The 25,441-nt window shown below is 46.2% G+C and overlaps 1 protein-coding gene across 2 annotated transcripts in view; it reads left to right on the top strand.

The window, feature by feature from the left end:
• The window catches only part of GASK1A (golgi associated kinase 1A), a 54,899-nt gene extending 29,806 nt beyond the window's left edge, over nucleotides 1-25,093 (top strand). The window contains exons 2-6 of one of the 2 annotated variants that reach the window (XM_045005530.1): nucleotides 943-1,475; nucleotides 4,384-5,874; nucleotides 21,094-21,216; nucleotides 22,312-22,415; nucleotides 23,405-25,093. In XM_045005530.1, coding sequence (XP_044861465.1) covers nucleotides 4,405-5,874; nucleotides 21,094-21,216; nucleotides 22,312-22,415; nucleotides 23,405-23,615 — 1,908 coding nt within the window. In that variant the 5' untranslated portion in view covers nucleotides 943-1,475; nucleotides 4,384-4,404 and the 3' untranslated portion in view covers nucleotides 23,616-25,093. The remainder of the gene's footprint in view (nucleotides 1-942; nucleotides 1,476-4,383; nucleotides 5,875-21,093; nucleotides 21,217-22,311; nucleotides 22,416-23,404) is intronic. The other variant, XM_045005529.1, reaches the window with a different exon arrangement.
• The last annotated feature ends 348 nt before the right edge of the window (nucleotides 25,094-25,441 follow it).

Below are 25,441 nucleotides of genomic sequence, written 5' to 3' on the forward strand. Positions count from 1 at the left end.
AGACAGATGTCTGCAACCTGGGCATACAAAGCACCACCTGTTTTACCATTTTTTAAAATATAAGAATCCAGCTACTGCACAATTATAAACAGTGACTAATGGCAATGACGTCTTCAATCCTTTTTATATTGGTCTCCAATTTTCTAAGTGAATTTTGTGCCAGATTTCCAGCCCTGGAGTGGGGTGCCCTCTATTCACAGACTAGGAACAGCACAGACAGAGGCAATGCAACTCCCACGCTGCCCTGCCTCCCATAGAGGAACTACCTCTAGGGATAAGAAGGTAGATCATTCTCCATGCCCATTCAGCCCTTGGTCTGTTGGCTGGGATTCCCAGTTAGGGGACCCTTTTACTATTAGGCTATGCCTACACTACGAGCTGGGGATGGGACTCCCCTGCTTGTGTACACATACTCCCATCGAGCTAGCTGTGGTATAAATAGCAGCATAGTCGCAGTAGCACAGGTAGAGGCAGTGAAGGTATGTCTGAGCCATGCTGAGCACAAACCCTCATGGAACCAGTGGGCATGTGCTTTGCATGGCTCAGCCATGTCCCTGCTGTTGGAACCAGTGCTACCATGGCTACACTGCTATTCATACTCGTGCTACTTCGATGAGAGCTACCCCACGTATGTGACTTGAACAGGGTAATCACAGCCCTAGCCCATAACGTAGACAGAGCCTTAGTGTCAAATGTGATGTGGGAACTGGGCGAACATCACCCTTCACATGGGCCAAAAACAGTCTCTAGGAACCCGGGCAAGATGTAAACAAGCACTAAGTAATGAAAGAATTTATATTTCATCTGTGACTGACTCAACCAAAAGGGTGAGATGAATAAAATTCATTTGAATGATCATTCATTTTTGTTGCCTAAGCTTTTAATACTAAACATTTACCATGAAAAATGCCTCCACAGTAATGTTTTTCTCCTTTGTTTCAGTTATATGGCTATACAAATGCCTGAAAATCTGTAACAGGTCAGCTTCTGCTCTGACTGGATTCTTATTTAGGATGCCTGTCAGGAGCCACTTGACATAAATCACACTGCAAGCATTTTTTAATCTTAGCAATCCTTCTTGTGCCAAAGGAGGCCCCAAAGCTGCAAACCTACCAGCTGTGACAGAACTAGACCTTTCGAGAGAACACATGGAAGTGGGAGCTGAGTGCATTGCTCACCAAACCAGGCATATTGAGAAACACAATGGAGCTCTGATAAGTGTAAGCCTGCTACAGGAACATGCTCAGACCTGCTAAGCAGATGGAGACCCTGTACTTAGAGACATCAGGCGGAGCTCTCCCGCTCCACATACCCCCCCTCCCATCGGAACTGCAGCAGTTCTGCATTGCATTTTGATGTTGTGTCGCATTGTCCCAAAGGAGGGGGTTACAACTGTCACATGTTACCTTACAAAACCAATCGGTGAGTGAGCCTACACAGTTGATAGTGTCGCTTCCTCAATACACAGTTGGCAGGTGAGTCCATTTCTATTGCGCCAAAAGTAAATACAATAGGCAGTTGGCTTGGTAAAACTTCGGGCTCAGTCACGGGTCTCACTGTGCATCCATGCAGGTGAGCATGGGGTGTGAGATACCCCCTTACGCCATTGTGTTGACTATCGGTCCTGGAGTCACAACAGCAGCCTCCCGGGGTCCCGTACTCCCCCTCTCACACACGTCCTGGTGGTCAGCCCAGCTGCTCCAGGAAACGGACTGCCATAGCTATGGAGAAAGGGGGGAAGCAGGGACTGAATTGTGACTGAGTCACAGTTTGGTTCCTGCTATGCTGCCCCTTCATCTGGGCAACTGTAGGACTGAATACAGCACTCAGGGAGAGACACTGTCAAGTAAATCGGTGGGTGTGAGCTTTCCTTCTGATTTACTGTATGGGTATGATGAGCAGAGAGGGGTCAGCTTGCTAAAGAGGCGGCTGAAGGGACCCACAGCTGAATAAAAAGCACATCACTGAGGACTTAATTCCTGTAGCCAACTTTCTGCACAGCTCACAGAGGGAAAGCAGTTTGAGGAGATGTGATACTTTGCTCAGTAAGGGGAAGGGAATATCTGGGTACAGCACAAAAGACTCAAAGTTCAATGCAGTAGAAATCTGCCTAGGGAGTACGTAGTAGAATTGTTCAATTGCTTGAGTTAACTTTCTGATATCCCGACACAAACATATTTAGTCTGTTTACAATTTATTGAGCCTTTTTGTACTGTGTTCGTACAGTGCCTGTAGTGCAATGGGCTCCCGGTCATCAACTGGGCTCCTCAGTGCTAATATATTACTAATCATAATAGAAGTATTATGGGCTAACAGTACATACGGTTTTAAATTCACCACCCATTGCTTATTATTTAAAGGGTGCCATAGGCAAGTAAAATTGTGGCATGCTCTTTGTTACATGCCCATCCTATTCATTCCTTTTTATTCAGTTTTTCAAACACAGATTTATTTTACATTTATTTAATGATGCCAAAATTTGAGGACAGAGCCAGGAGAGAGGATGAGAGTGGAGATGAGCAAAGGAAGGCTCAGAAGAGTATTTTTAGGTGGTGTTTGAAAGAAGCAGGTGAGGTTATGAGGGACAGAGGCCAGAGAGGATGTTCAGGTGTGATAGACAGCATAAAAAATAAAGGTGTGGCCTTGGGGCTTCGTGTGGGAGATGGCTGTATCAGGGAGAAGAAGGTGAGCCAACTTAGCAGAACATAGGGTGGGCGCTGGAACATGGGGCAACATGAAATTTTGATGAAAAAACTAGAAAGATATAAAATTAACAGGGCACACGTGACATGGATTAAAAGCTGGCTGATTGACAGGTCTCGGAATGTCATTGTAAATGGGTTATTATCGTCAAATAGATGTGTTGCTAGTGGGGTCCCACAGGGAGCGGTTCATGGCCCTACACTATTTAACATTTTTACTATTGACCTGGCAGTAAACATAAAATCATCACTGAAAGTTTGCAGATGACACAAAAGTTGGGGGCGGGATAAATAATGAAGAGGACAGGTCACAGATACACAGCGGTTTGGATTTCTTGGTAAACTGGACACAAGCAAACAATGCATTTTAATATGGCTAAATGTAAATGTATATATCTAGGGACAAAGACTGCTGGCCATACTTATAGGATGAGGGGCTCGATCCTGGGAAACAGGGACTTTGAAAAAGATTTGAGGATCATGGTGGATAACCAGCTGAACATGAGCTCCCAGTGCGATGCTGTGGCCAAAGGGGCTAATGCAATTCTTGGATGCATAAACAGGGAGATCTTGAGTAGAAGTAGAGAGGTTATTTTACCACTGTATTTGGCACTGCTGCAACTGTTGCTGGAATACTGTGTCCAGTTCTGGTGTCCACGATTCAAGAAGGATGTTGAAAAATTGGAGCGGGAGAAGAGAAGAGCCACAAGAATGATTAAAGGATTAGAAAACCTGCCTTGGAGTGATAGACTCCAGGAGCTCATTCTACTTAGCATAACAAAGAGAAGGTGAAGGGGTAACTTGATTACAGTCTATAAGTATCTACATGAAGAACAAATATTTAATAACGGGCTCTTCAATCTAGTAGAGAAAGGTAAAACTTTCAGTGGCTGGAAGTTGAAGTAGGCAAATTCAGACTGGAAATAAGCTGTCCAGTTTTTAATTGTGAGAGTAATTAACCATTGGAACAACTTACAAAGGGTCATTCTCCAGCTCTGACAATTTTAAAATCAAGATTGGATGTTTTTCAAAAAGATCTGCTCTAGGCATTATTTTGGAGGCAGTTCTATGGTCTGTGTTACACACGAGGTCAAACTAGGTGATCACCGTGGTCCCTTCTGGCCTTGGGATGTATGAATCTATACAAAACTAGAATGAGACAGAGACGAGGCAGAGATATAGATCAAAGTCCTGCAATATTAGCAAATCCACCACTGAGGAACATTCCTTATATACTGGTAATCTATGTCTGTCCAGATGGTCCTTTAAACTTTCCTGCTCTTCCACTGTCCCCAATAATAAGACATTATCAGTCTGCTGGTGATTCAGTGAGGCATGTTTTGCAATGGCCAGGATGATGCACAATTGCCTTTTTAATTAAAATCTCTGCCTTTTTCACTTTCTTCTACTCTTCAGGCCAAATTCAGCCTTGGTGAAGCCCATGGAGTTACATCATAGCTCAGTTCTGTTCCCATTGATGTCACTGGGGGTTTTCTACTGGCATTAGTGGGAGCTGAACTGGAGCCTTAGCGAGTGCTAACACAATATGATCTACAGATACCATTTGCACTAGTCAACCCAACTCCCTGCAGGCCAATACATTTCATGAAGACAGCTTTTGCCCTAGCTCTGGCTATCCCCAGTGATGCAGTCAATAAGGCTATCCTTTCTGACTCCACAGGCTCAGAGATCATGGAGAAGAATGAGGCTGAAGAGACCACCTGTGGCTGGATTCTGCTTCTTGTTTGCCTTCTCTGTGGTGGCATTTACTAGTTTTCCTCTGCTGCTTCCAACTGAGTCCGATTTCCAGTTCTTGGCACTAGCTGGGCCACATGGGAAAGTCATCCAGCCCAGGCGTCTGTGGACAAACACCACTGCCTCTGTCCCCCGGCGGGCCAGGAGTTTTGATCACAGAGAATGGGAACCCGCTCCCCCTGGCACCGATCAGGAAAGCCAATCCTCACACCATCCCCACTCTGCCTGCAAGCCAAAGAACCAGCCAAGCAGCCTGCGCCGACAAAACCACACACTGCTGAAAGCAAAGAGAAAGCACAAAGGAGAGATTAGGAAACATAACGTTGTGAAAAGCTCTGAAGCCAGCAGTAAATTACAGCATGAAAACATTCCCCGCAGGACCAGTGGTGAGAAGAAAAGGGAGCTTAATACTCATTTTTCTCTAAAGAATACAGGGAACAATGTTCATTTCTATAAGCTGACAGGGAAAAAGGCAGATATGAAACCACAAATGGAGGAGGCCCCTTTCTTTTCTCCTTCACTCAGCAATAAAAGGGGTTTTCAGGAAGGAAAGCCGGAGTTTGTTTTACTTCTTAAGAACTCTTTTGCAAGCCAGCCAACTGTGGCACAGGACCAACGCAAACCAGATGTGCAGGCAGCTGGTGCTGAGCCGCAGCATTCAGATTCAATTAAAGCCTTTATCTCGGAAGCAGATAGCAGGCTGCCCTTCAAAGGTGCAGCAGGCACGCGGAGAGGGACAGGCAGTTACTCCCAGGGGCCTGGAGAGCCAGGAGCTCATTTCTGGGTGGGTGTGGCCACGCAGTTACAGACATCTGAATGGTGTGTGAAGACTCCAGAAGATGCCCTTTCTGCCAAATGGGAGGGCCGCCTGAGGTTTGATGAGAGGATCCCACCTTGGTTTACTGCAGACGATGTGCAGAAGATGAAATGGCTGGCAAATAGCGAAGTGGTGACCAAAACCAGAATTCCTGCCCATGGACAAATACTCAGAGTCAGCCTTTTGGCCAGCCAAGACACTTCCCCATCTGACCCTAAACGAGACTGTTCTGATGGGCTCTGTGGATTAATAAAGCGGCCCAGTGACCTCTATGAGGTGCTAGCTTTCCACTTGGACAGAGTGTTGGGGCTGAATAGGAGTCTGCCTGCAGTGGCCCGCAAATTCAGCAGTCCCCTGCTGCCCTACAAATACACCAATGGTGCAGCGAGGCCCATCGTATGGTGGGTGCCAGATATCCAGCACCTAGATGATGCCAACAATGACCAGAACTCTTTTGCACTGGGGTGGCTACAGTACCAGTCTCTGCTGCAGCAGCGGTGTGGCATGGCAGATTCCAGGGCAGCCCTCGGAATAGCTCCGTGTTTGAGCATCCTGCACACAGAGTGGGCCAAACTGGCGCTCTTTGATTTTCTCCTACAGGTATGCTTGGTGGTGGACCAGTCCCTGTCTTTCTTTTTTCTTCTCTTTAGTGTGTGTGTGTGTGTGTGTGTGTGTGTGTGTGTGTGTATTGGGCATAGCTATAAGTCTTGTTTCACAAAGTTGGGGAGAGGGGAAATCTGGGAAGGTCTCCAACTCTGGAGTGTCCAAAAAAAAAAAAAAAGTGAGTCAAACAAAGCCAGCAGAAGTACACCTTATTACTCTCATAATTATATGTGTATGCGGTGTTTGTTGTGGATGTGTCGGTCCCAGGATATTAGAAAACCAAGGTGAGTGAGGTAATATTTTTTATTAGACCACTTCCATTGATGAGAGAGTCAAGCTTTGAAGCTTATGCAGAGTTCTTCAGGTCTGGGAAACTTACTCAAAGGGCCACTGCCTCATACAAGGTGGAACAGATTATTAAGCGTAAGTAGTTAAAACATGCTAAACAATCTGTTCCACTTTGTATTTCGTAGTGACACTCTGCCTTAGTTTCCCACACCTGAAGAAGAGCCCTGTGTAGCTCAAATGCTTGTCTCTCTCACCATTCTCTAACTTACCCACCTTGTCTCTATAATTATATGTGGCATCAATAAAAGACTTTCCATAGTCAAAATGCTTTAGAAGTACTAATTAACCCTCACAAAACTGCTGGGCGGCAGACAGGTAAGCATTATTATTCCAATTTTGTGAATGGAGACTCTAAGGCACAAAGCCAAATGACTTGCCCCAGGTCACACAGCATATCAGTGACCGAGCCAGGATTAAAACGCAAGAATGCCTGGCTTCCAGAATAGTCAAAGTAGCCTAGGCAAAGGTGCGTGTCTCCATCCAAGCTCATACAGTCCTTCTTCAGACACCTCGCTGAACAGAACACGTCACGGCGCAGTGAAAGCAAATGGGAGGGTGAAAGAGAAAGCAGAACTTAGGCCCAGATTGTTTGGTTTCCAAACCCAAATTAACATCTGAAATAAAAACTCACTGATTTTGTTTATTTTCAAAGTAGGAAACAGTGTTTTTTTCCATGCAGAGTTGTGGTTAAAATGGATCCCGGACAAATGTGCAAAAGTGAAAGTTTTTTTTAAATAGTCCTTTTCATATTCAAGTGGCATCATCTAATTAGGATGATTTTGTACTCTGAGTTAAAGTAGGTTTATGAGGTCATAACCATGTGCTGGTCACTGTACCACTACCCCATGGCTATGAGTCATTATGAATCAGATTAGTGGAGTTCACAACACCGTTTGATAATCAACCTGTGACACAGGGCTCAGTCCTGCAATAGTCAGTCAAATCATCCTATGGACTGAATGGCATTACTTACCCAAGGAAAGGTTGCCTGATTGAGCCTTGAAGAGTAAAGGTGGGGGAGGGGAAAAGGAGGCTGGCTGGATACTGGGGCCAGATCTCTTGCTGGAATAAATCAGTGTAGATTCATTGACATAAAAGGTGCTGTGGTGACTTACACCATAAGTATAGATCACCGTCTGTAAGCTCTGTTACCATAAGACTCCACTCAGCCTCAGGACAACCCTGTATTCCTAGCAGGAACGCCGAATGCCTGCAGTCTGGACTCATTCATGTTTTCATTAGCTTTTCAGTTTGTCATGATCATCTAATCTTATTTGAATTCTCAAACCGCAGATAAAGAACAGGAAGCCTGGATCATCAATCAGTAGACCTCTGTACAAGGATTGTCTCACACAGATGACTGATTCAGTCAGAAGCCTGAAACTGACACCAAACCAGGGGAATTCTGCCTTTAGCAGGAATATGCTGGATTGCTGCCGCTTTACCAGGGGAGCTGTCACCATCATTTGTTTTAATTTTTCAGGTTTCAGAGTGTCTGGGACTTGACACTGGAAAAGACTGAAACTGTACACAGTAGCTTTCCATTCCGAACAAACCTTCAGTGTCGTAGCTGCTGGATCAAGTGTGGCAAACGTCCTAAACCACCAGACTCAGTCTGTTTGCAGAATGAACTACTCTTCAAGTAGAGAATTGTGCAGCAAAGCAAGGAGCTTCATCCAGTTTTGCTGGGTCTTTGCCACTCATTTCCTGGTTAGCATTACGCCAACCAAGTCAAATAGTGATGCCTGAAGTACACCAGGCTTCCTCAAAAACGTTGGCATGGGGTTATGGGCAGAGGATTAGGTTTCCTAGAAAAGAAGGTGTCAAGAACTCTTTGGCTTACCAGTGGGTAAAAGCAGCCTAGTAGAAGCATCTTGTAAGAAACGGCAACTTTTAATTACAAAATACACACTTGTCCCTCTCTAACATTAACCCCAGACTGTCCTAGCAAAGCTGTACGTTTGCTATTATGTACAATAGTGTCCTACTCTGCGAGCTTTTGGTCCTCATTAACCTCCTGATGTCACCATTTCATTAGTACTTGTAGCGTCTTCAAGCCTAGACAGGACCTGATTTTCTAATTTGAAACCCCCCCAGACAACCAAATATAACCCAAGCACATTTTCAAACACCAAAAGCCCTTCCAACCTGCTTTCTGTGTCAGAGAGAAGCACAAAAAGGCCTTTTTTGTCATTTATAACGCACATGTAAACAAAAATGTCTTTACTTTCACAAATCAGTGTTGGCGTAGCTGTCAATCTTCAGTAAATGTGTTTAATAATCAATGTGTGTGGAAGGGAGAGACAGCTGCTTTATCACTTCTCAGTGTCCTGGGCAGTTTGGAAGCTCAGTGTAAAGTTGTGCTTTTGTATAGTTTGTGCATGCAAAGCCCTTTGGACTTGAAGGGGAACATGGATACACAGGCAAGCTTCAGACACATCTGACCTGATCCTGATCTCACTTATTCTAGGTTTATCCTGGTGTAACCTCACCCGTTTGGGTGGAGTTACTCCTGATTCACACTGGTGTGAGGTCATGCTCATTTAAAAGAATCTTATGTCAGTCTCATGTTATCCAGACTCTTTTGTTCCTGGGTGTCTTCTTGTTGCTGAAAATCAGCTTTTTTTTCTCTAACCAGGATCCTTTCCCCATCGTGGAGATTTTCCTTCTCTTCTGTGTGTGGATTAAGAGTGCTTAATCTTCCATCTGGAAAATCAGAACCTGCTGCTATGGGGGATTATTACAGTGTCTCTGAACAGAGAATTGTGAGTTATTAGGGGCAACTGAGAGGAAGAAGAGATGGTTTATATGGGAGATGGAGTCTTATTTATACACCTCAGGGGTATTACTTAGCACTGTAGGGACAAGCATTGGGGGGGAAAATATCTGAAAGGTTTTAAAAAATCTCTGCTAAAATATGTGTTCCCATTACCTTTTTTTTTTTCTTGGCAGAGCTTAACCATTAATCTTTATAACCTCAAAGTATGGCTGGCAGAAGGGGTCAATCATGACTAGATTTAACAAATCCAGTCATGATGGAAATATTTTACATTAAAACTATTAACATTCATATTTAAAACGAATCTAGCAGGAAATAAAATAAGTGTTTAAAGAGCAGAAATGGAAATTCTGGGATTGGCTTTTTTGTGTGGGACTGTTACTTTAGAACTTACTAATAAACACATCCAGACTTTAGATGGTGGCGATATGGGGTGAAATCCTGGCCCTAATGAAATCAGTGGGAAAATTCTCTTGATTTCAATGGGACCAGGACTTCACCCTTGGTGTTTTTACTTAAAAACCATATGGTCAAATCCTCAGCGGGTGTAAATCACCATAGAAGTCAGTGGAGATACACTGATTTACGCCAGCTGTGTATAGGTCCTATGGACCTATACATTTTTAGCTTTTTCCATTCTCTGCCCCCCTCATTCCAATACCACCACTTCCCATCTCCAGCCATGAGCATACGCTTGTGTGATGTCAGGCCCTGATAGTGAATGTTATTGGCGACCCCTTCCCCCCAGGAAAAAGCTGTCCAGAATAGATTCCTTCTTTGCTCTTTGCTTCATAATTCTCCACAACTCCAGAGTAGCAATTTATCTCTGGGCCAGGAGGCTTAGGAAAGTAACTCTCTTACTGGAGAACACCAATGCCCCTTTGTGGACTGATTGCCAAGGCACCATGTGAACTGCTACTGCCTCTCATCCTGCGAAGAGATATGGTAGATCTCAGATTCAACCACAGCAGTGATGGGGAGACTACAGTGGGCCATGGGCATGCCAGACAGAAACCAGACAGTGACTCAAAAATACCAGGAAGAGGAAGATTCGGGACAAGTTTTTTCTCTTTTCTATTTCCTTGCCCTGCCACTCAGAACACTTCAAGGGCCTGATCCAGCTTCCACTGGGAAAATTGGACCCCATAGCAAAAATCTCATTGGATTCAATGTGAAGATTGGGCCCTAAATGAAAAGGATGATGTTTGAGGGAGACTTTTACCTAAGGTGTAAGCAGACCAAATGACAAAACCACAGAGTTTCTCAATAGCTCCAAAGAGATCATCACTAATGGAAAAGGCCTATCAAGCTAAATAGGGATGAAGCCAGGAGGATAATATAGAAATGTAACAAAGTCCTTCAGAAATTACTCTAAAACCCTATAGGATTTCATAGAGAATGAAAACGTTTGAATCCTGAACCATTCTGTAGAATTTTGGAGCAGGATGATTATAGGATGATCCAAAAATTCCGTGCAAGGGTTATCATTCTGTATTACATTCTATGGGTCTTTCCCCTAAGGGAGTGCCTCTATTATTTGCAGCCTCTCTAATATACAGTTATTTCACATTGGCTCCCAAAGGCCAGCTGCACTGATCAAAATCCTTTATAAACACCTCATAGAGACTCCGCCTATTTTTCATACTGTAGCTCACTAACATGATTCAAACCATTCTCTGTGAACCTCTCACTCCACAGGCAAAAAGTTCGCTGCCAAGAAAAATCACCAGAAGAGAGAGCACAGTGTATTGTGAACACTGCTGTTCACTCGCTGAGCACTGCTGCTAGAAAGCAGGATTAGAACACCTCTGTTTCAGTTATCTCCCAGTTTGGCAATGTCTGCAGCATTCATCTCTTAGGTAGTGATTTTTAGCTTTGAGTTGGCTGATCACTTCACATACCATCTCTCTCTTCATTTGGCTCAATAATACTGCCTTTGTCTACACTTTCCTGCCTCAACTGGCAACACTGATCATGTGGTAAACATGGCAGGAATCCATCAAAATACAACAGGTTAAATTAATCCAAATCCTAGTCCCTTTTAATGTCAATAGCAAAACTCCCATTAACTTCAGTGGAGGTAGAATTAGGCCCAAATGACCCAGTTCCACATGATTAAAGTCTCCTAGGGATGTCGTGAGAACCATGGCGGGTAGAGATGTATGAACCTTACATAGCAACCTTTCATGTAAAACGTAGATGGCGTCACAGGAAAGAAACTGGCCACATTTTGTCCAAAATTTTATATATGGGGTCCGATTCTCATTGACACTGAGGCCCCTTTGCACCTGTCTGACAGTGTAAAGGGGCTGGAAAATGCATGCATATATAATGTGAGCCCTCATTAAGGCCCCTTCACTTTGCCAGAACAGTGTGAAGGATCCTCAGTGTAAATAAGAATCAGCCACACAAGGAATTGCCCACACACACCAACCCAAAGAAAATATAGCACTTGTCTGGTAAAATAAAATAAACTCTAGAATACCCATCCTCGATCTGAGCATCTCCCATCCCTCAACCCACCATCCTTCAACAAAAGTAGAAACTAGGTAAGGGGTTCAGAATATCCTCAAAGGCAACAAATGCCAGGTCTGTCAGACCAAGGTGGGGAGTGAGTTCCAGAGTCAAGTGCCAGCCATTATCAGCATGTCTCTGACCTGCTCTTTTGTTCTTTCTTCCAAGCTGCCCTTTATGTGTCCAAATGCAGAGACAGTTCACCTCTTCTGTAATGCAGATAGCAAACTATAATCGGCTGACTGCTAGGTAGGTGGAGAGCTGTGATCACTGCGCCTGACTAGCTAAGAATTGCACCCACCCTGTTATTGCTGTTACCCCATCTTCCTCCCCGTCCCCACCACAACCCACTTGTTTTCATCGTTGTCCTGTTGGGTCTTCTCTTCTAAACGCAAGCTCTTTGGGGCAAGGATGGTCATTTACCGTATATGTTTGTACAACACCTATCATGACCGGGGCCCTGAGCTGGGTGGCCTCTAGGCAATCCCACAATATAAATGTTGAGTTCATCCAAAAAAACAACTACATTAAAAGAACATTATTAAGGTTTCATAGTTAAGCCGTCCAAAGTTAGGAAATGCTAGAATGAAGGTGAGTGTGCTGTAGTGGTTATAGACCTGTCTGTCCTTGTGCCCGCAGCCTGCCCTTGTCTCCCTCTGCTTCTCTCCATCCCACCCTCCCCCATCCTGATCCTGCCCACCTCCCTCTCTCCCGCTCCCCACACCATGGTTCCCGCTCCCCACCTTTCTTCATTCCACTCAGTGCAAGAGTCAGAGTGAAGGTCTATGGTATGTTATGCAGGAAGTCACACTATACGATGGCCATAATGGTACTTTTGGCTATACTGTCATAAGCTACATATACTGCTCATGGAGAGTTACTTGCCACCATTTTGGAAGGGTTGAAACTTATTTAAACTTTTTTTGAGTCTTTGCCTAGGCATGAATTTTTCCAGATTGTGCTTTGTTCTTTTGGTATGAAACCTGCAAAGTGTTGTAACATGGTAAATCTTCCAGGCTGGATGAACCCTTGCAAACCCCAAATATAATGCACAGTCTCATCCCTAAATCGTAGACCTTCGAGTTGGTAGATCTGAATTCTATTCCTGGTACTGCTCTAAACAGTCTCTGGTGTCTTGGCTAAGTCACTGAAATTCTCTGCTTCAGTTTCCTCACCTGTACAAGTGGTATAATGATACTTACCTCCTTCATAGGGTGGTTGAGAGGCTGAAATCATTAATGCTTAGAAAGCATTTGAGATCACTAGATGGATGGTGTGTGTCTGTTTCTATTACAGAAATGTACAAGATGTAATAAGCTGTATAGGTAAAGCCTAGGTGGAATATGGTCTTACCTTAGCTCTGCCTATATATAAATAAAGACACAGACTGTCCAGGGGAGCAGATGTCAGTCGAGAGAAGGTGTGTCAATGCTACAGTGTGCACGTCATCAGCCAGGGACAATTAGCCAAACCAGCTCCTGGAGAGAGACTTAAGTCAGATGTCAGACTCAGCCTGTACCTTATAACTTCTGTTATTCTAATATACATTTATTCCTTGGTTTCCTAAAAATAGTCTCCCAGCAACATGCTAAAAGGTACAGCCTCCCACATTCTAGTGGGTGGAGCAGAGGCGGTACGTTCATATCCAGATGGGCACACAACAGTTACCACGAGTACCAGGCAAAGGAGGGTTTTTTAAATGAAAACACAATGTGGGCTGGGGTCAGCCTTCAGCAAAGGAGGAGAGGGGATACAAAGGTAGGCATTATATAGTAGAGTGGGTCTGAGTATGCTAATAAAATGATGTAATAGAACAGGTTGCTGACTTGCCAGGTGGGGATCACTGCCACCTCGCAAATCAGCAACCTCACCAGATGCCTCAGTGACCTCATAGAAACCATCCAGCACAACACAGATACGAGACGGGCTCCCCCACAGGTAACCTCATGCCGCCCTGCCGTAGGAGCAACTAGCACCACCCCTCAGGCTGCACGGTGAGACCCAGCCAACGGAGGAGCCTCCCGCAGCTGCCAGATCCCATGGCCGAACCCCACCCCTGTGAGACCCAACACCTCCTCCAAGGTTACCCAACGAGCCTCTGACCGCCAAAAACCCCATGCACCACCAAGGACCCCCCAGCTGGATACCGCCCACAGAAGAACCAGAACCACCCCAAGTGCTTCCAAACACGATCATGCCCCCCCAAAGTCCAGCACTGGTGCTTCCAGAACCCTACTCCCTCCCGGAAGATCCAGTGCTGCCTTGGAGACACCGAGAGCTGCCCTCCGCACCATAAAAAAAAAATTATTGGAGATATACCAATCTCCTAGAACTGGAAGGGACCTCAAAAGGTCATTGAGTCCAGCCCCCTGCCTTCACTAGCAGGACCAAGTACTGATTTTTGCCCCAGATCCCTAAGTGGCCCTCTCAAGGACTGAGCTCACAACCCTGGGTTTAGCAGGCCAATGCTCAAACCATTGAGCTATCCCTCCCCCCATACCAGGACCCCCTCCCCAAGAACCACCTGAACACCGCCCCCCAGTCCGAGGGACAACAAGGCCGCAGACTGTCCCTACAGCACCCAAACCTGTGGAGACAACGCAGCAGGAAGAGCAACGGCCACGAGTGAGGGTTGCCATGCCGTGGATGAGCTGGCAAAGGCTGAGGACTTTGAGAATTTTGACACTCTGACCGCAGAACTGTCTGCGGAAATTACAGCCAGAAGGAGGGAACCCCAGGAGGCCGCATGGGCCACTCACAGATTCCCTGCGCCGAGCCGTAACAACACTGCCAGAGAAGGTAGGAGAGGGGATGTTGGCCGCCGCTACGATCCAGCGGCTGCATCTCATACTCAGAAACTATACAGGATGAACCAGATGAAAGCCATGAGGGAGATCCTCGACGGGACTTCCTCCAACTGTGCCATCCAGCCCGAGAGGCTCTACTCCTACTTCAAGGATGTGTTTGATCATGAGGCCCAGACCAACTTGCGATGCCCAGAATGCCTTTTCCCACTACCGCGGATCGACCTCCTGGAGGACCTGGAGTGAGATTTCCCCCCCTAGGAGGTGCAGGTAAGGCTGAAGAGGACCAAAAACACTTCCTCTGGAAAAGATGGCATCCGCTGCCACCTGCTGAAGAAGCGAGACCCCAGCTGCTTGGTGCTTGCTGCCATCTTCAACAAATGCAAGCAGTTCCAGCACGTTCCCCGCTCCCGGGAAAAGTCCATGACTGTGCTCATCCACAAAAAAGGCAAACGAGACGACCCCGGCAACTGGAGGCCCAGCTCCCTCTGCTCCACCATCTACAAGCTGTATGCCAGCTGCCTCGCGGCAAGGATCACGGATTGGTCAGAGTGCAGGGGCACCGTCAGCTCAGTGCAGAAGGGTTTCATGTCCTGCATGGGATGCTACAAGCACAACTTCCTCCTTCAGATGGCCATTCAGGAGGCCAGGAGGTCCAGGAGGCAGTGCGCTGTAGCATGGCTTGACCTGACTAACACCTTTGAGTCCATACCCCACCATCATCTCTTTGCCACCCTGGGAGAGTTCAGGATGCCAGAAACCTTCAACCAGATTCTCCGGGACCTCTACAAGGACTGCACCACCACCATCCACGGACGGGGACACGGACGCCATCCCCATCTGCTGCTGCGTGAAACAATGATGCCCCCTTAGCCCCATCATCTTCAACCTGGCCATGGAACCGCTCATCTGAGCCATCTCTAGCGGCCTGACTGGCTTCAACCTGCACAGCAAGAAAGTCAGCATTCTGGCCTATGTGGACGATCAGGTCCTGACCGCGGACGACCCAGAGAGCCTCCAAGGTATGCTAGACACCACCAGCCGAGCTACTGACTGGATGGGGCTCCGCTTCAATGCGAAGAAATGCGCAACTCTGCACATTGACAGCAGCAAAAGGGACTCGGTGCTGGCAACTGGGTTCCAGATCCAGGGTGAGCCTGTCATCCCCCTGGCAGAGGGGCAGGCATACCAGCACCTTGGCATGCTGATGGGTTTCCGTGTCCGGCAGACACCCAAGGACACCATCCAGGAGATCTTGCAGGACGCCACCAAGATTGATGCCTCCCTGCTGGCAGAAGATAAATGCCCTGAACATCTTCCTGATCCCACGCATCTCGTTCACCCTAAGGGGATCCGCCGTGGCGAAGGTGCCCCTCAACAAGGCAGACAAGATCATCCAGCAGCTGGTGAAGAAGTGGCTGTTCCTTCTCCAGAGAGCCAGCAACGAGCTGGTCTACATCACCCAGAGGCACGGTGGTGCCAACGTCCCCCGCATAAGTGACCTGTGCGACGTCGCGATGATCACCCACGCCTTCTGCCTGCTGACATGTCCCGATGCCACGGTAAGGAACATCACGGTGAACAACCTGCGTGATGCAACAGAGAAGCGGATCGGCAGAGCCCCCTCCAACCAAGACATCTCCACCTTCCTGAGTGGCTCTCTGGATGGGGAATTCGGATGGGATGGGCACAACATTGCGTCGCCTGGGGAAGCACATTTGGCTGCCGCTGGGAGTGGTGCAAGGAGCGCCAGGAGCTGGGAGTCCGGGTGCCGCAGATCAGGTCCGACAACAACACTATCGTCACCTCGAGTGCCAGGGGCTTGCTGGAGAGGACCCTGAAGGCTGCCATCCATTCACTGTACGTGGAAACCCTGAAGCATAAACCGGACCAGGGCAAAGCCTTTGAGTTGACCAGCAAGTGGGACGCCAGCAACCACTTCCTCACTGGGGGCGGCGTCACCCACTTCGCCGACTGGTGGTTCATCCACTGTGCCCGGCTAAACTGCATCCCGTTCATGGAGCCTTCCGCCTCGGGAACCGAGACAAGCGTTGCAGGAAGTGCGGCTACTCCAACGAGACCCTCCCCATGTCCTGTGCAGCCGCAAACCCCATGCCAGAGCCTGGCAGCTGCACCACAACGCTATCCAGAATCGCCTGGTGAAAGCCATCGCACCACGCCTGGGGGAGATCTCTGTGAACTGCATCATCCCCAGTACCGACAGCCAGCTATGACCTGACATCGTCATCACCGACGAGACCAAGAAAAAGATCATCCTCGTCGACATCATGGTCTCCTTTGAGAACAGGATCCCAGCATTTCACGAAGCCCAAGCTCGTAAACTGGAAAAGTACACCCCCCCCCGGGCTGACACCCTGAGAGCAAAGGGCTACGAGGTGCAGATGGACGCCCTGATCATCGGAGTCCTGGGTGCCTGAGACCCCTGCAACAAGCAAGTGCTGTGGACCTGCAGGATCGGTCGACACTATGCACGGCTCATGTGGCGCCTCATGGTCTCAGACACCATCCGATGGTCCAGGGACATCTACACTGAGCACATCACTGGCCACCAACAGTACCAGGAGGCGTGAGCCAGAATGACATCGTTCTTCGACTATGAGAAAGGGACCAAGATACTTTCTCTGTTGGATCATATGAACTGGAACCATAAACTCCCTGAACATTAAATCTCACCAAATGAGGGTCAATCCATCCTCATCATCATATCCACTCATTATACTCCACACCCGAACATAGCCACTTTATGAACTTCATACCCTCATATCTCAATGTCTGTACTTTGACCCATTAACCTTTTACCCCCAATTGGGGATATTACAGATTATGTATTCCTTATGCCACCCGATCTTAAATCAAATTTTGCACCCTCGATAATCTGTATGTTATTCCCTGATAACCAGACACTTCTATGCTTAAACTCTGTACTGTTAACTTTTTTTTTAATATCATCTTAATAAAATCTTTAAATATAGTAGGATGGGGCTTTGTATGCTAATAAAATGATGTAATAGAACAGTTCTCAAACTGCTGGTCATGACCCCTTTTTAATGGGGTCTCCAAGGCCTGTATTAGACACATTGGGCTCCAGGGCTGAAGTTGAAGCCTGAGCTCTGCCACCCAGGGCTGAAGCCGAAGCCTGAGGGCTTCCGCTCCCCCCTACCCCTAGGCCGGCAGGGCTCAGGCTACGGCTTCAGCCACACGTGGGACTGTGTAGCAATTTTTGTTGTCAGAAGGGGGTCGTGGTGCAATGAAGTTTGAGAACCGCTGTAATAGAACCATGAGATGGATGATATTAATGCATGTCTCAAGCCTCTGAGCATGCCCAGTGTGACTTGACTGTTTCTAGACACCTGAGCAGACTCAGCTGACTACTTGTGTAACTTGTGTAGTTACTAAAAGGGCTGTTCCCTCCTGAGGCAGGACATAGGCATCTGATGTAACATATTTTGTAGGAGTTTTTCAGAAGACACCTGCAAAATCTAGGTCTTGTCTGAACTGCATGAATATCAAGTATCCCAAGCCTCTTTTCATAAGAGTATTTCCATGATGCTCACTAGCCAAACTGACCCTCTGTCTCACTGGCATGCATGCTGTTGGCTGCCATCTTCCCCCCAGAGTGGTGGGAGGGAAGTCACATGATGTTATTACCCATTCTCATATGCAATTTCCCAGTTTGCAACACTGCATTTGCAGACATAAATATCCAGCCAAATTGGAATGCAGTTACCTTTGAAAATGTGGCCAATGTCTCCTTCTGTGCATGACAACTTCTGTCTAGTGCACAAGCACATTGACTCTCTCTGTAAATCAGCTGAGATTTTCTTTATGTTCTGCACAGACTATTAATTCTGCTATGATGGAAAAATGACATAAAAGGTGGGAGAAATCAGTGTGCTGCACTTTCAGGCACCTAGACATAGGATGTGCATGGAATAAGTGTGACATTTTCCTGAGTTCAAACGCATTTGGTTTCAGAAAATACTTTAGCTCTAGGGTTTCCCTGAAGGAGAAATATTGCCTGGAGTGCCTCATTAAACATCAACTGATGGGCCTGTGTTAAGAAATACTAGCATGGCCTCAGATTAATTAATTTGGGATCTAAGAGGGCTAGGAATATAATGGTCACACAAATCAAACTGTGCATTCCTTGTATCACTTTATTCCTCTGTGCTTTGATTTGAGTTTGGGGTTCAGACAAAACACAATTCAGCTAACATTTCTGGTAGTTGTTAAGTTGAAACTGTGGTAATTACCTAGTATCACATGGTTTCCACTGAAAATCATAAATCCCCCGTTGGCACCTGAAACTCAGCTCAGGTTCACTTGAAATTTGACCCAGCCTGACCGAAAGGTTCATGAACCTCAGCGAACCTGACCTGAGTTACAGGTTCATAACCCAAAACCAGGCTATAGATTCACGTCTCTGGTTTGAACCAGATTCCTTGGCAACCTCATGCGAAATCGGTCAGTTTCGCTACGTACTCTGGAAATGCTGCCTGCCTCAGCAGCACTGGTCCTATTTCAGGAAAGTGTGATGTGTTTGCAGGCGCTGATTTATGCTGCTGTGCTCTGGCCAGGCCTTGTTCGGAGGAGGCAGTGAGTCAGTCTCCTGTATGCAGCCCTGGCACTTTTGCACACCTCTGGGGTGATTATTATATAACCGAGACAGCAGACCGTCTGCCTTGTACAAAGCAGCATAAAAGCCAATAGCTTATTGTGACAAAGCTAACAGAGTGGGGCATGAAAAATTAGAAAGGGGTTATGGCTTCTGGGTTTCACTTGATAGTGATAATGTTAATCGTGAAGGAGAGTCAAATCCTATTTCTTCCTCCAAGGATATGGGGTGTCCTGCGTGCAGCACAAGTGAGGTGGTTCCACTCTTCAGGAGTGGGGTAGGGACAAATACAGGAGCCCATGTTCATGTAGCAAGTCTATGCATACCTAGGTGTCGTGCAGCCCAACACCTTCTGCCTGGGTTTAGTAAATGGAGCAGGTTGGGGGGAGGGCGGTTTAGACCAGCCAGTCTGCCATGAGGGGGCTCCACCAGCCATTACCTCTATGGGGCAAGCATACAGCAGGAGGGCAATGGGCTAACGTAGTGACCCCATAACAGCCTATGAAAGAATTCCTTCTTCCCTGTGCCAAACCGTATACTCAGGGGAGGATTTGACCCAGTTGCTGCCAGAGGTGGCTCCTTCCTAGCAGTGGTGGTTCTAACATTGGGGCGTTCACTACCGAAAACCGGGCGAATAAACCCAAAGTTAAATAGCTTCATCCCTATGTCAGGCTAAATTCAAAGCTGTTAAATTAAAATCTAGACATTAGATTAAGGAGCCACAAGAGGAGAGTTGTTTCTGTACCCCGGACTGTATAAGGCACACTCCAGTAAAGGCTCCAGGGCAGGACTTCAGGGAGGGCATCAGCATTTCATTGAATGGGCTGTCAGGAGTGAGGAGGAGCAGGTTCAAAAGTGCCCATGAATTACTAAACACAGATGCAACTAAAGCAAGTTACAGCGCCCCATGTGGAGTATCCACCTTGATCTGCAAACTGCACGCAGGACAATTCCTGCACTATGCAGGTGTTAAGAATGCACCAACGGGCCAGGCAAGAATAGAACAATTCCCCACGCTCCCTTGTTCAGTCTTCTCATTTCTATCAAGAATTGTTTTGATTATTATTAGGGAAGGGTGAAATGGTTCATATAAAACAGGAACCAACCTAAACCTTCATCCAGTATTTGAATTTGCCTGAGAAAATCCCTTTCTGAGGTTCAAAAAAATTCAATTAACTTATTTTTTTTGTTTTGCCTTAATTTGTATATGCATCGCCTCTTGGTTTCAGATAGAAACAGAATCTATTCAGTCCGTGCAAACATCAAGTATTGAAATACCGCAAGCAGGAAGTCTCTGAAATCTTGCAGGAAAGCCTGTTACTGGGAGCTTTGCAGTCCACTTCCCAGACCAAAATGGTTTAGAAAAGCAGCTACATTTTTGAATGGTTCTCTGAACACCCACCAATTTTTTTATAGAAACAGCTCTTTCATTAAAAAATAATCTGGATTTTTCTCTAAATTTTATCAAGCTTTTTTCTTCCAGGCATGAAAAGTTCCCTGTTAAACTACAATTTAACCAGGGCCGCCCAGAGGATTCTGGGGGCCTGGGGTCTTCGGCGGCAGGGGGCCCCCACTTCGGCGGTAATTTGGCGGCGGGGGGGCCCCTTCCGTTCCGGGACCCACCACCGAAGTGCCCCGAAGACCCGCGGCAGGAGCCCCGTGCCGCCGAAGCGGGACCCGCCGCTGAAGTGCAGCCGGGTCTTCGGCGGTAATTTGGTGGCAGGAGGCCCCCGCCGCGGGTCTTCGGGGCACTTCGGCGACAGGTCCCGGAATGGAAGGGCCCCCCCACCGCCGAATTACCGCCGAAGACCCGGCTGCATTTCGGTGGCGGGTCCCGCTTCGGTGGTAATTCGCTGGTGGGGGGTCCTTCCGCCCCGGAGCGGAAGGACCCCCCGCCAGCGAAGACCGGGAGTGGAAGAAGCTCTGGGGGCCTGGGCCCCGCAAGAGTTTTCCGGGCCCCCAGAGCGAGTGAAGGACCCCGCTCCAGGGCCCCCGAAAAACTCTCGTGGGGGCCCCGGCGGGACCCGGGGCCTGGGGCTAATTGCCCCTCTTGCCCCCCCTCTGGGCGGCCCTGAACTTAACATCACCATCCTGAAATTCCTGAAGCCTCTAAATACTTCAAATGTCACTCACAGGTTCATGACCGCCTGGACCGTTACTGCTGTGGATTTCAGCCAGACCCTGCAGAACCCTGCATGGAGGAAATGCTTCATGACAGATGTAGGAATCCTGCAGAACTGGTCCTGGTCCACATCCTGGTATGATATCGCCAAACATTGTGTTTGCCTCCATCCTTTCAGTTTCTAACCTCTACCTTTTTTTTTAACAGGCCAGACTGGTTATCTGTTATTGACTTTTGTTATGTTTTTACCCCCACCACAAAGAGCAAAATATGTCTAGGTAACTTTTATTTCAGGGTAAGAGAAAATAAAGAATGTCTGCAGGTTAGATTCTTATATGTATAACTAAGTCAATGGGACAACTGGTGGAGTAATTTGCTGCTCAGTGTAAGTAAAAGTATAGTAAGTGCAAGTGTATCTGAATCTGGTCCTGAGAGTGAGTGAGAGTGAGCGAGAAGCAAGCACAGTGTGTGATTCTCTTTGTAACATTCTGCATCTGAAATGAAATGCAGCGTGTGACAGCATGAGGCAGGGAGATCTCGCTCCATTTAAAGTTGCAGCACTTAAAAAACAGAATGACATGATCTCCTTCTGGCTGCGTACACACTTCTCAAGTAAAATTTCAGTATGGCATAGCAGTCGTACAGTGGCTGTATTCCTTCAACAATACGCACATTTTATTCTGCCAGAATATTAAACAAATGAAATTCAATGTACATGTCTTCTCACCACGAAATCAAATAGCGTGCTGATTACAAATATTGTCCCTGGATGATAATAAATAAAATAGGCAGTTAAGAATCAAGTATGACATTGAGATTGCTCAGTAATGTTAGATAATGACAATCTGACTTTCAGCTTAGAAATCGACGACAGACCAATTTAATCCTTGGGGACAAGATGAGTTTAACTTTAGGGACCTGGCCATGGTGATCCTCTGCATTTTATTTGGCGCAGCTAGTACATGTGCTCAGCAACTTAAGACTTTTGGATTAAATTGTGGTTTTGGTAAAGGGTAAAGGGCAGCACATAGTCGCACTGGCCTGGGTGCAGACAAGAAGCTTGTCTCTAAGAGTTAATACGTGGTCCCAGGTTCCACCCTTGCTATGGACTATCATTGCTGCCAACCCTAAATAGTCAAAAAAACACTCTTTGCATACAAATTACCCTTCCTCCCAAAATGTCAGCTCAAAGAACCCCCACAATGTGAACTTCTTGCTTTTTTCCCACCAGATCCGGGGAAGTGAGCCTTCTCGCCTGGTGTTCATTGACAACGCAGGCAGACCTTACCATCCGGAAGCAAAACTCAACTTCAGGCTACTGGAAGGCATAGATGGGTAAGAAGGGCAACAGAAGCGATTCTAGCTAACAGTACCAGAGGGTCACAGCCCATGCCACCGGAATAGTCCCTTCCTTTCAGAATATATAAGGCAGAACAGTTAAGGTTCTTCAATAAAAACAGATGTGTCTCTGGTGAGAATAAATTGGACTGGATGGGGCTTGCCTGTGTTTGCGAAGTTTTCTTCTAGATAGTGATTCCTAGGGCTCACACCCAATAGAAAGACTGAGTCCTTTACATTTGCATATACCCCGTTGATATCTACACCCCTGCCCCGCCCGCCCCCCCATGACGATGCTAAAGATGTTTGTTCCACATATACCACTGCTGAAAGCTGTGCAATCCCACGTTTGTATATCTTAGTTTCTTGTATTGCCTTTTCGCTCAAGTCTCAATATGGGGGCTGAGCCAGGTCCCCTTCAAGATAGTGGAAAGGCTCCCATTGACTTCAATGGGTTTGGATAAGGTCCTACATGCAGATATCAGAAACACAAATATGGGGCCTCAGTCCGAGCTAACATGCACCCGTGTAAATCAGGAGTGGCTCTACTGAAATTAATGGAGTTACAGTGGTATAAAATTAGAGTGAGATCAGAATCAGGCCCTATGTGCACATATTTCACACTGAGGTGAATATTTATCTCGCACACTGGGGGTGGCTAATGACTATCTCAGAAACATAAAGCATATTATTTTCCCTGCATGAACACTGAAGGGTTGAAAATCCAGATTCAAATGTTTTGGGCAAGGGACAGCTCTCTCACGCTTTGCTTATTAAGCTGTTATAGCTTTCTACATCTCTGCATCCAAGAAAAATAGTTAGCACCAAAACAATCTCTGCTTTGCATAAAATATGAACAGAACAGAACTCTGACTACTTCCGGGGACAGATATGGAGCAAACACTATTCTCCTGCCCTAACCCCTTAGTTGTATGATTTTATCTTTCCAACTCCTTTTCTTTCCTTCTTCTGATTGTCTTCATCAGGTTTCCTGAGACAGCTGTGACTGTGCTCAAATCGGGATGTTTACAGAACATGCTTCTGAAGTCACTGTACATGGATCAGGAATTCTGGGAAAGCCAGGGTGGATACCAAGGCCTTAGACACTTGCTTCAAGTCATTAACAGAAGAGGACAGATCCTACTGCAGTACATTCAGGAACACAATTTGACAATCTTTAAGGATTCATCACTTTAAAACATGCCCCTACAAGAGCGACACACTCGCCTGACATAAAGTGCAAGGTTGCAACCATGGATATACCTCAGTCCTCTAAAGCTTTTATGATCAGAAGCTGATTTTGAGTGCTTGGTTCTTGAGAATCAAATTCAGCAGCACATGCTGAAGAAGCAGAATAGATCCGAGGAAGAGACAGATGGGGGAAAGAAAATTTCTGACACATTACAGACAGGCTGGGAAAATGCATTAACCAAGTATTTATTGAGCACTGACTCCAACTTGGATTTTCAAAGGAGTTGAATCTCATTGAGATTTTGGGCACCTAACTCCTTGAGGTTCCTTTGAAAATCTTATCTTGAGTGTTACGGCAAAATTCTAAGGACAACATGAGAAATATTAACTCAACAGTTTGAGAGACTGACCAAAGCTCATAGAAGTCAATGAGAGTCTTTTCATTGACTTCAATAGGCTTTTGATTAAGCCTTAACTGCTTCAGAAATAATCAATATGACCAGTTTGGTTTGACATAAGAAAAAAGGGTGGCACCTCCAAAGTGAATTATATAAATAATTAAATAGCATGTGAGCTTCAGGGAGGTGTGAGCTTCAAAATCTAAAGGGGATCATTTAAAAACCACCCATCTGATTGCACAAGCAATTTCCTTTTCTCTCATTTCTTTTTAAGAGAGATTAAATGATACAAGTTATGTTAGTGCCATGTTCATCAAGTCAAAACAATTGCTATTACTATAAAAAAAATTGTAACCACCAAGACACTACATTGGCCTGCAGAGTGACCACATCATTTTAATGTGTGAAATCCTGTCCCACTGAAGTCAATGGGCGCTTTACCATTGACTTCAATGAGCGCAGGATTACTCCATTGCTTTCATCTTTCTCCCACTCCTTCCCCATCCTCACCATGTGTTATCACCTCCTGGGACTGAGCTGCACAGGTGGACTGCTGTGCCCATGTGGAGTCCAAAAGAAATCAAGGACATCGCAGGGATGCCTCGTACTAGTAAGCCCTGCACTCAGCAGTAAGTGTTTGCCGATTGTAAACCCTTATGAGCACAGGGTAAGTCATTGCTTGTTCTGCGAAATGCCATGCACAGCTAGAGCATTACATGAATAAATAAATAATAACAAGAACAATAATATTACATAATTAAATCCACAAAATGTACTGCAAAAGTTAAAGTCCTAACAGCAACAGTCATTTGGCCATCTGTGATGTGTTCCATTCTTGTTTTTTCTGGCTGATATATTTATGTTAATCTCAAACAATACCACAAAACACATACGTTGGACAATGGAGTTGAGTTAATGTTGCTTTTAGAACCAAAAACTTTGCATTTCCTGACTTCTTGTGGTTTTTATCTGTTCAAATTTAACATGGCATAACATGCAGGTTTTTGCATTTTTCATGTGTGTGTGTGTGTGTGTGTGTGTGTGTGTGTTTAAACTTGGAAGATATCACTATTACATACAATGTAATAAATGGGGGAAAAAAACCCAAAAACAATCCTAAGATTTGCTACTGATTAATACATATCTGTGTGTTCTGAATGGACACTAGCCGGGGGGGGGGGGCTCTCAGTTATTATAGAGAAGTCTTTCCCAGGTGTCTGGCTGGCGGATCTCACCCACAAACTCAGGAGCTAACTGATCGCCATATTTGGGGTCAGGAAGGTATATTCCCCCAGGTCACATTGGCAGAGACCCTGGTGAGTTTTCGCTTTCCTCTGCAGTGTGAGGCACAGGGTCACATGCTGGTTTAAGCTAGAGTAAACGGAGAGTCTCTGTAACATGGCATCAAGATTTGTGGACTTCAGTAACTCAGTC

Source organism: Mauremys mutica, chromosome 2, assembly GCF_020497125.1.
Source record: "Mauremys mutica isolate MM-2020 ecotype Southern chromosome 2, ASM2049712v1, whole genome shotgun sequence".
In the NCBI taxonomy this organism is placed as follows: Eukaryota; Metazoa; Chordata; order Testudines; family Geoemydidae; genus Mauremys; species Mauremys mutica.